At 43.7% G+C, this 13,551-nt stretch overlaps 1 protein-coding gene across 1 annotated transcript in view; it reads right to left on the bottom strand.

Annotated features, from left to right (window-relative positions):
• The window catches only part of LOC129540448 (sodium/potassium-transporting ATPase subunit alpha-4), a 33,711-nt gene extending 27,064 nt beyond the window's left edge, over positions 1–6,647 (bottom strand). Inside the window, exons 1-6 of the mRNA XM_055401453.1 lie at positions 6,618–6,647; positions 6,374–6,433; positions 4,310–4,513; positions 3,454–3,567; positions 909–1,043; positions 530–647 (exon numbers count right to left, since the gene is read on the bottom strand). Of these exons, the coding sequence (XP_055257428.1) occupies positions 530–647; positions 909–1,043; positions 3,454–3,567; positions 4,310–4,513; positions 6,374–6,433; positions 6,618–6,647 (661 nt within the window). The remainder of the gene's footprint in view (positions 1–529; positions 648–908; positions 1,044–3,453; positions 3,568–4,309; positions 4,514–6,373; positions 6,434–6,617) is intronic.
• Between the last annotated feature and the right edge of the window lie 6,904 nt (positions 6,648–13,551).

Raw genomic sequence — 13,551 nt, 5'->3', positions numbered from 1 at the left:
GCTTACTTCAGGAGAAGAATGAATTAGCAGGGCTGAATAATTTTCTTCCCTTCTACGCTATTTTCAGCTCATAGAGCACAGTCCATTCACTACATAGAATAAAAATAGCTACAATTACAGGGCACTTAAAATGTGTTAGGCCCTGTGCTAGGCATTTTATATGTATTATCTTCTTTAACCCACATAAAAATTTATGCAACAGTGACTTTCAGTATCATCATTGTTCAAATGTGGAAATGATGGCTTTGACCTTTGATTTAAGATGTTACAACTCACGAGTGACAAAGAATGTAGACTATTTACTGGCTATTATTATATTCCCTACTACTTTTAGATGATAAAGCTCTAGAAATCTTTGTTTCAACCTTTGCTTCTTTTTTTTTGGCACGCGGGATCTTAACTCCCCTACTAAAGATCGAACTTGTGCCCCCTGCAGCGGACTGTCGGGAGTCCTAACCACAGGAGCATCTTAGGTGACCACCATCAGTCTTTACTTTTGAATCTAGGCGACTTATGATTCGACATTCACCTTCCACACAGTTGGTGGAGAAGAAGCAGATATTTTGGGTCTCCAGAGGGTTCTCGTTGGTGAAGTCAGGGGAGCGGGACTGGGGCTCTGACTCTCCTGTCAAGGATGAGTTGTCTACCTGGGATGGGAGACAGGAGGGTCATAAAGCGAGAATGGAAAGAAAGATCTACACAGATGACACATCTTTTTCTGCCACCAGCGTCAGCATTATCGACATGCAGACAGAAACACAAACCTGCACACCACTGTAACGTCAACTGTGCTCCTGTGACTTCTCACGGTTCCGAGTAAGATGGTAATTTCGTTAACTGAGCCCAGGTCACCGCGGTGCTCGAAGACCACACTTGGCCTCCTTCCACAGCGTTTCACATGCTCTCACCTTACATCCTCGTGAAGAGATGAGCCGGATGTCAGCGGGGATTCGGTCCCCACCCTTCACTTCTACCAGGTCTCCTACCACCACTTCGTGTACAGGGATCTGAAACTTCTCTCCACCTCGAATGACCAGAGCTTGCTGCGGGAAGAGAGCGTCGGGTCATCTCCAAGGCTCTTTTCCTGTTCCCATCCAGTTCCTGGTCTCCTGTCCTGATCCCCCTGTTACTCACCACGTCGTCTGTGCAGATCACTTTGGTAGCTTGCAGATTCTTACCATCACTGTCTGCAGGGCCTTTGATGCTCCTCTCATTCACACCCCACGTAGGAGTGGGGTTTATCTCTTTGTTTCTACACTTAGGTTCGACTGTATGGCTTGCTTTGGCCCATAGGACATTAGCAAATGTAATGCAAGCAGATGCTTAAAAAATGCTTGCACACTGGGACTTGCCCTCTGTCACCATATTGAACAGGCTCAAGCTAACCTCCTGGAGGAAGACAGATTATAAGGAGAAAGGCCCAGATGTTCATGACATCTTATCTGAGGCCCCAGACATGTGAATGAGGTCATCTAAGACCATCCAGCACCAGCTAAGCTCAGTTCAGATCAGAAGAACAGCCTAGCCACCGTGAGAAGCACCATGTTTGTCGCTTTGAGCCACTGTGTTTTTAGGGTGGCTTGCTAGGCAGCAGACATGATAGTCTGCAAACTCCTACTTCATTCTACCAAAACATTTTCCCCTGAACTCTTACCCAAGGAAGGGATTAAGTTCTGTTGACATCAAAGGGAGAAGATCCTGGGCTAAAAGGCTAGAATATGACCATGTCATTGGGAAAATCTGGAGCCTGTGCCTCTTCAAGTTTCCAGCCCTGTGCCTAGGAACATCCTTCTGCCATCATGTTTTCCAGATTCTTTAGAAAGGTTTTATTTGAAAATAATCTAAACTTTCAGAAGAGTTGCAAGAATAAAAATTGTACCAAGAACACCTATATAACCTTTACCCAGATTCATCTGTTAACATTTTACCCCATTTGCATTGTCATTTGTTCTCTGTCTCTACATGTGTGTATGTGAATTCTTTTTTCCCCCAAACTATTTGAGGGCAAGTTACATACATCACTGATCTTTTTAAAAAAATATTATCTTTTTTTGATGTGGACCATTTTTAAAGTCTTTATTGAATTTGTTACAATATTGCTTCCATTTTACATTTTGTTTTTTTGACTGTAATGCATGTGGATCTTAGTTCACTGACCAGGGATCGAACCACACCCCCTACACTGGAAGATGAAGTCTTAACCACTGACTTCCAGGAACGTCCCCACATAAGTCATGATCTTTCATCATGCATACTTCAATGTGCATTTCCCAGGAATTAGGCGAAGGAAATGGAAACCCACTCCAGTATTCTTGCCTGTAAAATTCCATGGACAGAGAAGCCTGGTGGGCTACAGTAGTCCATGGGGTTGCAAAGAGTCAGACGTGACTTAGTGACTAAGCATGCAAGCATAAGAATTAGAGTATTAAATAACCATAAAATGGTTATCAAACTCAGTAAATTTCACATGGACACAATCCTTTCATCTGCTGTCTGCATTCTAGCTTTATCAATTGACCCAACATATCCTTTACAGCATTATTTTCTGCTCCAGCATAGGATTTGGTCTAAGGTCAGATACTGCACTTAGCTGTCATGTCCATTTAGCCTCCTTAACTGCAATACTTTGGCCACCTCATGCGACGAGTTGACTCACTGGAAAAGACTCTGATGCTAGGAAAGGTTGGTGGCGAGAGGAGAAGGGGGCGACAGAGAATGAGATGGCTGGATGGCATCACCGACTCTGTGGACATGCGTTTGAGTGAACTCCGGGAGTTGGTGATGGACAGGGAGGCCTGGCGTGCTGTGATTCATGGGGTCGCGGAGAGTCGGACACGACTGAGCGACTGAACTGAACTGAACTGAACTGAATCTGCGTCACTTCCATAGCTGTTCTTTGTCTTTAAGACCATCGATATTTGAAGAATCTGCCTTCCCCAACCCCCTGTACCTCCGCCTTACTTTTGGGGGGATAGAACACAATAGATTTGAGGTTTCATATTATGCTCATTGGACTTCCCTGGTGGCTCAGACAGTAAAGAATCCGCCTGCAATGCGGGAGACCTGGGTTGGATCCCTGGGTGGGGAAGATTTCCTGGAGAAGGGAATGGCAACCCACTCCAGTATTCTGGCCTGGAGAATTGCATGGACTGAGGAGCAGGCAGGCTGCAGCCCATGGGTTCGCAAAGAGAGACCGCTGAGTGAGTAACACTCACATTATGCTCATTAGATTCAGATTATGCATTTCAGCCCAGACAACTTCAAAGGTGATGTGTTTTTCTCAGGGTACTTTTAAGGCGGCCAGACAGGACAAAACTTAAATGAATTCACCCTCATTATCAGCTTCACACAGTTCACTCATGGTAGGGTCCAGTTCTTCAAGGGACGTAAAAGTCATATATTTGGCTACATTCTAACACATTCTCTCACTAGATCCTTCCATACGAATCTTACCTGAGGTACCATGTTTTTAAAAGATTCCATGATCTTGGAGCTCTTGGCCTCCTGATAATAGGAGAAGCAGCCAGTGATGATGACCACCACAGTTAGTGCAATCCCCAGGTACAGCTGCAGGTAGGGAAACCAAGAGCTCATCAATAGGTTCATTCCTCCCTCTTCATCCTCAGAAAGTCAGTTTGCAAAGGTAATAGCCATTTCTCTAGCTGGAGGAAACCATGGGACTTGGCGGGAGAGCACAGGGGTTGAGCAGAATCTGAGACAGCCTGGCTCTTTCAGCTTCCTGCTGAAGGAACCTTGAGCTACAGTTTGGAGCCAGCAAAACTCCCAGATCCAAGAAGTGCCATCTTTTCCTCTCCAGAAAGGCAACGCACAGCGGGAGGGGGCTAGTGAGGGAGATGGACAGGAAGGAGAGAGATTAAAATTCTGCGAAAGAGAATGGACAGCAAAGTGCTTTGATGATCAGTCGGGAGGATAATCAAAGGAGAACAAGTTTCTGGAGAGAATATGTCTCACGGAGCTGAATCAGAAGATTTCTTTTTCTTTCTTTGGCCACACCACATGGCTGGCAGGATCTTAGTTTCTTGACCAGGGATCAAACCCGTGCCCCCTGCAGTGGAAGCACTGCAGTGCAGTGGAGTCTTAACCACTGGACTGCCAGGACATTTCCAAGATGTTTTTTTTTTTAAACAGGCTTTCTAGATAAAAGGGGAACCAGGAGGGACCAAAGCTCTCTTAGCAACCCCTGGGAGTATATTGATTTGGACCTGAGGACTTCAGGAGTGCTAGGCGCAGAGTAGCAGAGTGGCAGGGGCTGAGCAGAGACTAGGTAGCAGTAGCTGAACAGACTCACGTTGTCTCTGGTGGCGTCCTCATTGAAATGCAACTGGATGCCGAAGGCCGTGAAGCAAAGAATGGCACCAGTCCACAGCAGGAGGGAGAAGCCACCAAACAGCTGCTTGCAGAATTTGACCCATTCTGGAGTGGTGGTGGGAGGGGTAAGTGCATTGGGTCCATCTCGAGTCAGGATTTCCTGCGCCTTTTCAGGGCTATGGCCCTGTGTGGAGAAGAAATAGGGAGGAAGGGAGAACCATGAGAAGAAAGCAGCTGTCACAAAGTAGAACCTGGCTTCAGAACTCAGATCTGCCATTAATAGCCCCAGGATAAGTCTAGAGACGAGTGAAGTTCTCCAAAGGGCAGCCTGGAAGTTCTTCCTACATAAGTGGGATTCTAAAACTTGCATTACAGGATATTATTTAGCCTCCTTACATAGGAAGGGTTTTTAGTTTACGGGTTGATTCACGAATCTTTTGAACACCTGTCTTGGGATGAGTCCAGTGGTAGAGTACTAAAGTGAATAACACTGATGCCGGGCCTAATGGAACTCCACCTCCAGTGAGGAGATGCATTTAACAATTTATAATGCAGTGCGCCAGGCTAATGGAATGATGAGATACAAAGCATATGCTTATAACATACAAACAGCACACTTTGATTCTTTAACTTGGAAATAGAAAAAAACAAACAAGCAGCTAGATACATGAAAGTGGAGATCCTCACTCTAGCCTGGTGCATAATCTGTGTGCTTTTTCCTCTGAGTGACAGTAAGAGTAAAACCTGCTAGAGGATTGTAATAAAAAAAAAAAAAGAAGAAAAAGAAAGTAGCTCTCTTAAATATCCATCAGCCACTCCCCAACCTCCCCTGGAAAAATACAATTTAAATAAAAACACGACCCGTCTCCTATGCTCATCTCTGGTTACCAAATGGTCATCCTAAGACCCTCCAATGAAGAGATTCTAGAGCTCAGAGGAACTTACATTTCCAGGGCTTTTGTTTATCTGTGATCATTGTATTAGTGGTTAGAGTAGAAGCAGCAGTAAAGTGACAGCAGCGGTAATATGTGCTTTTGCTGTTAAACCAGCAGTTCTCAAAGTGTGGCCTGGGGACCTACAGGGTCCTGAGAAGCTTTCTGGGCAGAGGGGATCCATAAAGCCAAACTTTTTTTTTTTTTTCTTTTGGCCACAAGTAGAGTCCTAACCACTGGACCATGAAGGAATTCTCAAACAATTTTCATAATAACACTAAATTGTTGTTTGTCTTTTCACTCTCATTCTCTTGAGTATATAGTAGAATTTTCCCAAGGCTACAGGGCACACGATAGCACAACAGAGTTAATGCCGAAACTATGTGAGAATCCTGCAGTCTTCTACCAAAAAGCTAGATACTAGATTTGCAAAAATGCAAAATACCACTAATTTTTTGCTTTGAAAAGCAGTTGACATAAAAATGTTTGTACTAATAGATAATAGCTTTACTCTTGTTTGCAAATAAATTAGGAAATTCTTTTTAATTTTCTTAATTTTAATTTCTAATATGATAAATATAGATGATAGATATGTGCTGTGCTGAGTTGCTCAGTCACGTCGAACTCTTTGCGACCCCATGGACCGCAGCCTACCAGGCTCCTCTGTTCATGGGATTCTCCTGGAAAGAATACTGGGTTGCTATGCCCTCTTTCAGGGGATCTTCTTGACGCAGGGATCCAACCCATGTCTCCTGCAATACCTGCACTGCAGGGTATTCTTTATGGTGAGCCACCGGGGAAGCCTGGTAGATGTAACCCACATAAGCAAAAGCTCCTTGGAGTCCTTGATAATCTGTAAGAGTGTGAACCGATCCCCAGGACAAAGGTTGGAGGCATGCTTCCCAAGTCCATCCTCATGCTTTGCTCTAATCCCAAGCTCTCGTTGGAGTAGTTACCATTATCATCTTTTGGAATGTGTGTGCTTGGCTAGGTGCAGGGTAAAAACATTGGCTTCAAGTTAGGGGCTAGATTTCTAGCTCTGCCTTTGTCCTGGGAGCCTTAAGGCCGGGGATGGAGAGCCTTTGCCTCCCTCAGGAAACTCCTGCACTCACCTTGGTCAGGTCCACAGAATACTTGGCGCTCAGCTCGTCCAGGGTTAATTTGTGATCATCCTGAGGAGACAGTGGAGCCACTGAGGGACAGGTGGTGACACATCATTTCCAGGGGACCCATTAATGGGGAAGAGGGGAGGCTCTGGCCTGTGTGATGAATTCTCAGGGTGAGATGTTAGAAGGCTGAGGGTTGAGAGAGATTTTTGAAGGGCAGTTTGTCAGCACCCTCTTCAGGTGTTCTCACCATGACTACTTCCTTCTTCAGCTCCTCCATGTCTTTCTTCTTTTTTTTCCTCTTCATTTTTTTTTTACTCATCTTAGGACTGTTTGTAGGTCCTGGGTTTGGATTCTGTTCATGAGGTGTCACGGTCCCTTTTTTCCCTCCAAGCCCCATGGTTTTCCCTGGATATGTCTGCCCCAGATCAGCTGGTGGGAAGAAAACAAAGAGAGTGAGGAGTGTGGGGGCACAGGGGAGGGAGGAGCCTGGGGAAAGAGGAAGAATGGCTCACGGAGGGGGCCTGACTGAGGCGGACAGGGAGGGCAGCAGTGGGGGAGGCTGGCTGGGGGTGGGGGAGAGGCGTGGGGGGGGGTGAGAGGGGCCTGTGGCCTCAGTTACAGGAAGGAGGAGGGGGAAGGCGAGGGGCCCGAGGAAATGAGGCGTGGAGGGTATTCTGTGCCTCAGTGCTGAAGATGCTACAGGACCCTGAGCAGGTAGGAAGTGCAGTGGGCTTCAGGGTATGCTGGAAGCCCCCCAGCCCCAGCCCCCGTGGCTCCAGGGCAACGCCCAGGCCTGTGGTCACAAAGGCCTCTGCAAGGTTCTAACCCAGAACACACAAGTCTGTCTCTGGGTTTGGCAACGATTGGAGCAGGTTCTGCCACAGAGACAACTGTAGTCTGAAGGCAAGACTAGAGCAAAGTCCCAGCCTGGTCCTGCCAGCTTCCGGGACCCAGAGGTACCCCAGATAGCTGACTCAAAAAATAAAGTGGACAGTCTGTACGTGAGTGTGCTTTTGCAGAAGCGCACTTCCCACTGACCTTGACTTTGAGCTTTTGGTTATAGGAGATCAGATAGCAGGTTAGGTCAGACTTTGGACTTTTGAGTCGTCCTGGCTTTGAATCCTGTCTGCCCTGCTTACCAGAGGAGTGTGGCTTTGGTGAAGTTACCTAACCTCTTTTTGCCTCTCTTTCCTCATCACTAGAGGGGGATACCATCTACATTGTAAGCTGGTGAGAGTAAGGATTAAAGTGGGGTGCTTCATGTAAAGCATGTCTGATATACACAGTGTGCTCAACATAGAGATGAAGTGAAAGTCACCTACTCATGTCTGACTCTTTGCGACCCCATGGACTGTAGCCCGCCAGGCTCCTCTGTCCAAAAGATTCTCCAGGCAAGAATACTGGAGTGGGCTGCCATTTCCTTCTCCAGGAGATCTTCCCAATCCAGGGATCAAAGCCCTGTCTTCTGCATTGCAGGCAAATTCTTTACCCGCTGAGCCACCAGCAAAGCCCTGTGCTCAACATATAGATTGAATTAAATGTTATGAGTCTTATCTGTTGCTTAATGTACAGCTCTTCTCAGTGAGACTGAAAATACGCTTTCTTTGAACACCCTGTATTTCCTCATTACATATTTATCTCTTATTCACCTTCATTGACATCTCAGTATGCTGTTTGTGTGTATTAACTTTATATATATTTTACATGGAAAATTATGTTGGGCCTCCTTCCAAAAAACTATCTGAAGTGGTTATATGTTTTTATCATTTATATGTTTTTCAGCTATGCATGTCACAAACATTTTTCCTTTCTAAGGTGGGATATTTATTTAGTTGCATTTTGGTTTGGCACGCTTTTCAAAAATATTACTGGATCAGAAAACATCCACCTAGGAGCTGATGTAGCATTCCTTTAGTATTCAGAAATAGAAAATTTCCCTTCGCAGCTGGGACAAATAATAGTTTGTTTCTTTAATAGATTGGTTGAAATTTTCCTTCTCTTCTAAAAGAGTACAAAATAAAAACTGAAAGTTCCCTTTCCCCCTCCTTAACCTTAGCTTTCCCACCGCTGGTGTTACTGCTGTTGGCAGTGTGCTGTGCGCCCTTCCAACCTTTTTTCTGCATTTACACTAATAGTATCTGTAAGGAGGTGGATTCTCACTTTTTCCAGACTCATTCAACTCCCCTTTCATTTATGTAAAGATTTTATTTAATGGACACAAGGCATACCATATTCTGTATTGATGGTGGTCTATTCACTCATTCCCATGACTAACTGATTTATAGGTTATTTCCCTTTTAATTTTTTAACTATTAAAAACATTGCTGCAGCAGCATCCTTATAAGTAGTACTTTTAGGCCTTTGAGCTTCAGTTTACGTAGAACTGATTCCTGTTCTGAATCATAAGATACTCTTGTTTAAAATCTGAAAAAATTTCTACCAGATTGCTCTTCAAAAGGGCTTGTCTCACCCATGTTCTGCCAACAAGATACAGAAATGTCCACTGCCCACGCCTTTGATTCCACTGGATAACCTTGATCATTTTCATGTTTTCTATCATAACTGGCAAACTTTGATATCTTACAGCTTTAGTTTCCATTTCTTTATTTTCTAGGTGGAAACAGTGTCAGACTTTATATTTTTGGGCTCCAAAATCACTGCGGATGCTGATTGCAGCCATGAAATTAAAAGACGCTTGCTCCTTGGAAGGAAAGTTATGACCAACCTTGATAGAATATTAAAAAGCAGAGACATTACTTTGCCAACCAAGGTCCGTCTAGTCAAGGCAATGGTTTTTCCCGTGGTCATGTATGGATGTGAGAGTTGGACTGTGAAGAAAGCTGATCGCCGAAGAATCGATGCTTTTGAACTGTGGTGTTGGAGAAGACTCTTGAGAGTCCCTTATACTGCAAGGAGATCCAACCAGTCCATTCTAAAGGAGATCAATCCTGGGTGTTCATTGGAAGGACTGATGCTAAAGCTGAAACTGCAATACTTTGGCCACCTCATGCGACGAGTTGACTCACTGGAAAAGACTCTGATGCTGGGAAAGGTTGGGGGCGGGAGGAGGAGGGGACGACCGAGAATGAGATAGCTGGATGGCATCACCGACTCTGTGGACATGAGTTTGAGTGTACTCCGGGAGTTGGTGATGGACAGGGAGGTCTGGCATGCTGTGATTCATGGGGTCGCGGAGAGTCGGACATGACTGAGCGACTGAACTGAACTGAACTGACTTTCTAGGTAGTGCTTTTTCTTATATTTATTGGCGTTCTGGACTTCATTTTCCTTTTTCTGAATTGTCATTATTTGCCCAGTTTTCCATTGCTCTTTTCCCTATTGATGTGTTCCAAGGGTTCCAACCTCTTATTATATACATTACAAATATTTCCTCCCAGTCTCTGTGTTAAATGTAGATCATAAAACCCCAAAGAGCAAAGTTAGAATTAAAACTGTTAAGTTAATCTATGCACCATCCATGGGACAACAGCACTTAGCCCAGCTTGGCACATAGGAGGGCCCTCAAGGCAACTTTACTGACAATAAAATCAAGTGAATTTATTTTTGAAAACCCCATTCTATCCCACAGATCTTAGCTCAAAAGTCTACCTCCTCTGAGAGGCCTTTTCTAATTGCCAAATCCAAAATAGCAGCTCTCACAAGCAGTCCTCAATCCATCACTTGTGGGCTTCACTGCACTTCTTAACCTCTGAAATTATCCTGCTACTTATCCATTGACTTGTTAGGTTTTCTGTTTCTCCATGACAGTGGGGACCTTTCTGGGCTTATTTGGGCTCTATACCCAGCCCCTAGACTAGCACAGAGTGGTTCATTCCCAGACAGTTCCTAACAATAAGTTGATGACAATGAACTTTCAGGTTTTACCTTAATATTGTAAGGCTCGACACCCGTCATTTTGGTCTGTTGTGTTTTAAAGCCTGTTAAGGCTGACATGCTAGCATTATGGTTATCTACTCCTTTGCTTCATAATTACTTATTAAAAACCCTCTGGTATTCTTACCTGATCACTCTTGCAGCTGAATGTCACAACCAACGTGTCATGCTTTGTAAAAATACAGTGAGGCTTTTAATTGGTATTATATTGGCTCTTTATAACAACTTATTTTTATCTTTACTATATTCTGTCTTCCCATACAGCAGTCAAGTTTAGCCTTCTGTGCATTTATGTTTTTTTTTAATTATTATTCTCATTGTGTTTTTAAGTTTTCTTTAATAAGCACCTTATGTTACAAATGCTAAATCTTGAGTGTAATTTGTTTTGGTTCTGTTGTAAATAGAAGCTCTTTTACTGTATTTTCTAATACTTAGAGATAAATTTGATTTTTAAAAAACCGATGTCTTGTACCTATAATTTTGAAATCATTGCTTATAGGACTTTTTTGTTGTTGTTGCTGTAGCTTTCTTTTGGTTGACTTCCTTGGATATTTTAGGTATTTAACCATATTCGTTACCAAAAAATATGTTTGTATGTCTTCCAGTTTGTCCCTTTATTTAGACCATATAAATATAAACTTCTTATCCAAGATTTCAAATGTTGCTGCTGTTGCTTTTGTTATAGTTGTTATTATTATAGTTTTCTAGACTCAAACATCCTTCCCTGCTTCTCTGAACATAATTATATTTTCCTTAGTGCTTTTTCTTCGAACATCTTAATCGGGAATAAACGTTAAATTTTACTGATAACCTTCTTTTGAAATAATTATTTAATCATTTTTCGAGTGAATGTTAGTGGTTAGTTTCTGTTTAATACATTGTCCTTGAATTCTACCATTTGATGATACATTAACAAATATATATATGTGTTTATTTTATTAAATTCTATTAAAACTGTATTTGTTTCATAAAATAAGCTGAGCAATATAAAAGCTTTTTCTATCTTCTAGTACAGTTGAAATAATATAAGGGCGTTCTCTGAGTTCTAATCGTTGGCAATTTTATCTGCTCCTCAGTGCTCTGAGCAGGCTGATGGTTGAAAGCTCACAGACATAGGCCCCATGGACAGTACAGCATGTGGTTGCTTTCAATGCTACCCGGGGCCAAAGATCTGGGAAATGTTTTGAGCATCCCTTATTTCCTACTTCCCCCATTCTTTAATCCTAAAATAAATGTGGGATCAGGGATCAGAGACACAGTTGACCCACGGCTTCACCTAATGAAGTGCCCCAGAGGTGTGGGGGACAGGCTGCGTTCAAAATCTAGAAAGGATATTCCATGAAACCAGCAGCAAATCATTTAATCATTTTCCCTGTGTCGTGCTGGCATTCTTAGCATTATGAGTATTTAGCTTGTCTGTCTCTGATGAATCTTGATATTTATTATTCTGCAGGGAAAAAGGAAAAGGCATGGAAACCCTGTCTGCCTGGGTCAGAAGTTGGCCTTAATTTTTACACTACATCCCATAGTAAGAGTCTCTAATCTTCTCAGTAATAGCCTCTAAGATGGTTGACTCTTAACCCCCTACCCCATTATTAAGGTCATGCCCTCTCCCCTTCTCGGGTTCTAATCACTTGGAACCCAGCCTCTACTGGTCAAATGTTCACTGTCCACACATTCCTGGCTCCCTTTGTAGCTTCCCCAGTTCATTAAACCACTGCACTCATCAGGCTGCCTCCATGCCCACAGGTTTTCTGTTCACACCATTGCCAATGAGTATGCATGCTGGTTAAGGGAGCTGGTCTCAGGTTTGAATCCTGATTCAGATACCTACCATCTTTGAGACTGAGTACATAATTTTGCCTTTCCAAGCCCTAATTTTCTCATCTGAAAATTAAACAGTAGTCTCCATTTCACTGGATTAAGAGGATTTTTTTCATCATCCAACCAATATCTATTAATTGCCCAATACATGTCAGGCATCATTTATTAGGTGATAGATTAAGGCGGTGAAGAGAGAAATACTTCTGTGTACAAGGAAATAATTCTGGAGGAGTCAGGCAAACATTTTTGCTTTTTTATACAAAAAACTTTTGTATAAGCAAAAAACTGTATATGTGTGTGTGTGAATTATACTTATATATTTTTATACACAACCTATATCCACCTATCTATGTAAATTTGAGGTAGATTAGTGTTCATGAATGGAAACAGAAAGAATGGAGAAAGAGGCGCCAAAAGTGTTGGTTTATTTGCTGTGGTCCGTGAGGACCTCGTGAGGAGGTAATGTTTAAGGGGCAATCTGTAGAAAGGGAGGCAGTCAGTCAGGTGAACTAGAGAAAACAATTACTGGCAGAGGGACCATCAAAAATAAAGGCCCTGAGGCAGGATTAAATGAGACTATACGGCTAAAAGTGTGACATGCTTACAGCACAGAGAAAGCAGTTAACTCTCCTACAAGTTCTATCACAATAATCGCCATCACCACCACTGCTAACATTGTAATAAAGGGGCCGAGAGCTGACTCCTGCCTGCTCTCCCCAGATCCTGGCACCGGGCATAAGTTTGGTGCTTTCCTCTCTCCTGTTGCTAGGGACTCGTGGGGAAACGCACACCCTCCCATCCACCCCGCCATCTCCAGTACAGAAGCACCCTTCCTTCCATCCTGTCCGAGATTTCTGAGGTCTGCTGCTGCGGCTCAGTCACTCAGTCGTGTCCGACTATTTGTGACCCCACTGGACTGTAGTCCACTAGACTCCTCTGTCCAGGGGATTCTCCAGGCAAGAATACTGGAGTGGGTTGCCATTTCCTCCTCCGGTGGATTTTCCTGACCCTGTGTCTCCTGCACTGGCAGGCAGATTCTTTACCACTGAGTCACCTGGGAAGCCTCCAATGTCTGCTACTTAGATGAATTTCAAGGATTGCATCTACTTCTCCCTCCATTCTTTCCCCTCCAAAGACAGCAACTAGAACAGTCTAGACTGTTGACTGGTGTTGACAATCAGGGTCCTTCAGCCCACCATCTCCTCCCTGCCATCCTGACCCTGCTGCTCATATTAAGAATGGCCTGCTTGCATTCTGGCATGGAAAAAGCAGACGTGGCCCTCAGCGTTCGGGCCTATAGATTCATGGACTCTTTCTTGTCCTAGAAAAGCCTTGATGGTTCTTGGGGTGGATTCAGCTGGGAGGAAGGATGGCCCCACTATATTCTCTTCTGGATCATTCTGCCACCTAACTTCTTCCTTTCTCTCTTGCTCCACTGACATCACCTGTTCCCAGGCTGCTTC

Source organism: Moschus berezovskii, chromosome 4 (assembly GCF_049115385.1).
Source record: "Moschus berezovskii isolate FMDL1 chromosome 4, NW_MosBer_1.0, whole genome shotgun sequence".
NCBI classification, from domain to species: Eukaryota; Metazoa; Chordata; class Mammalia; order Artiodactyla; family Moschidae; genus Moschus; species Moschus berezovskii.
This window is presented reverse-complemented; position numbering and strand designations above follow the sequence as displayed.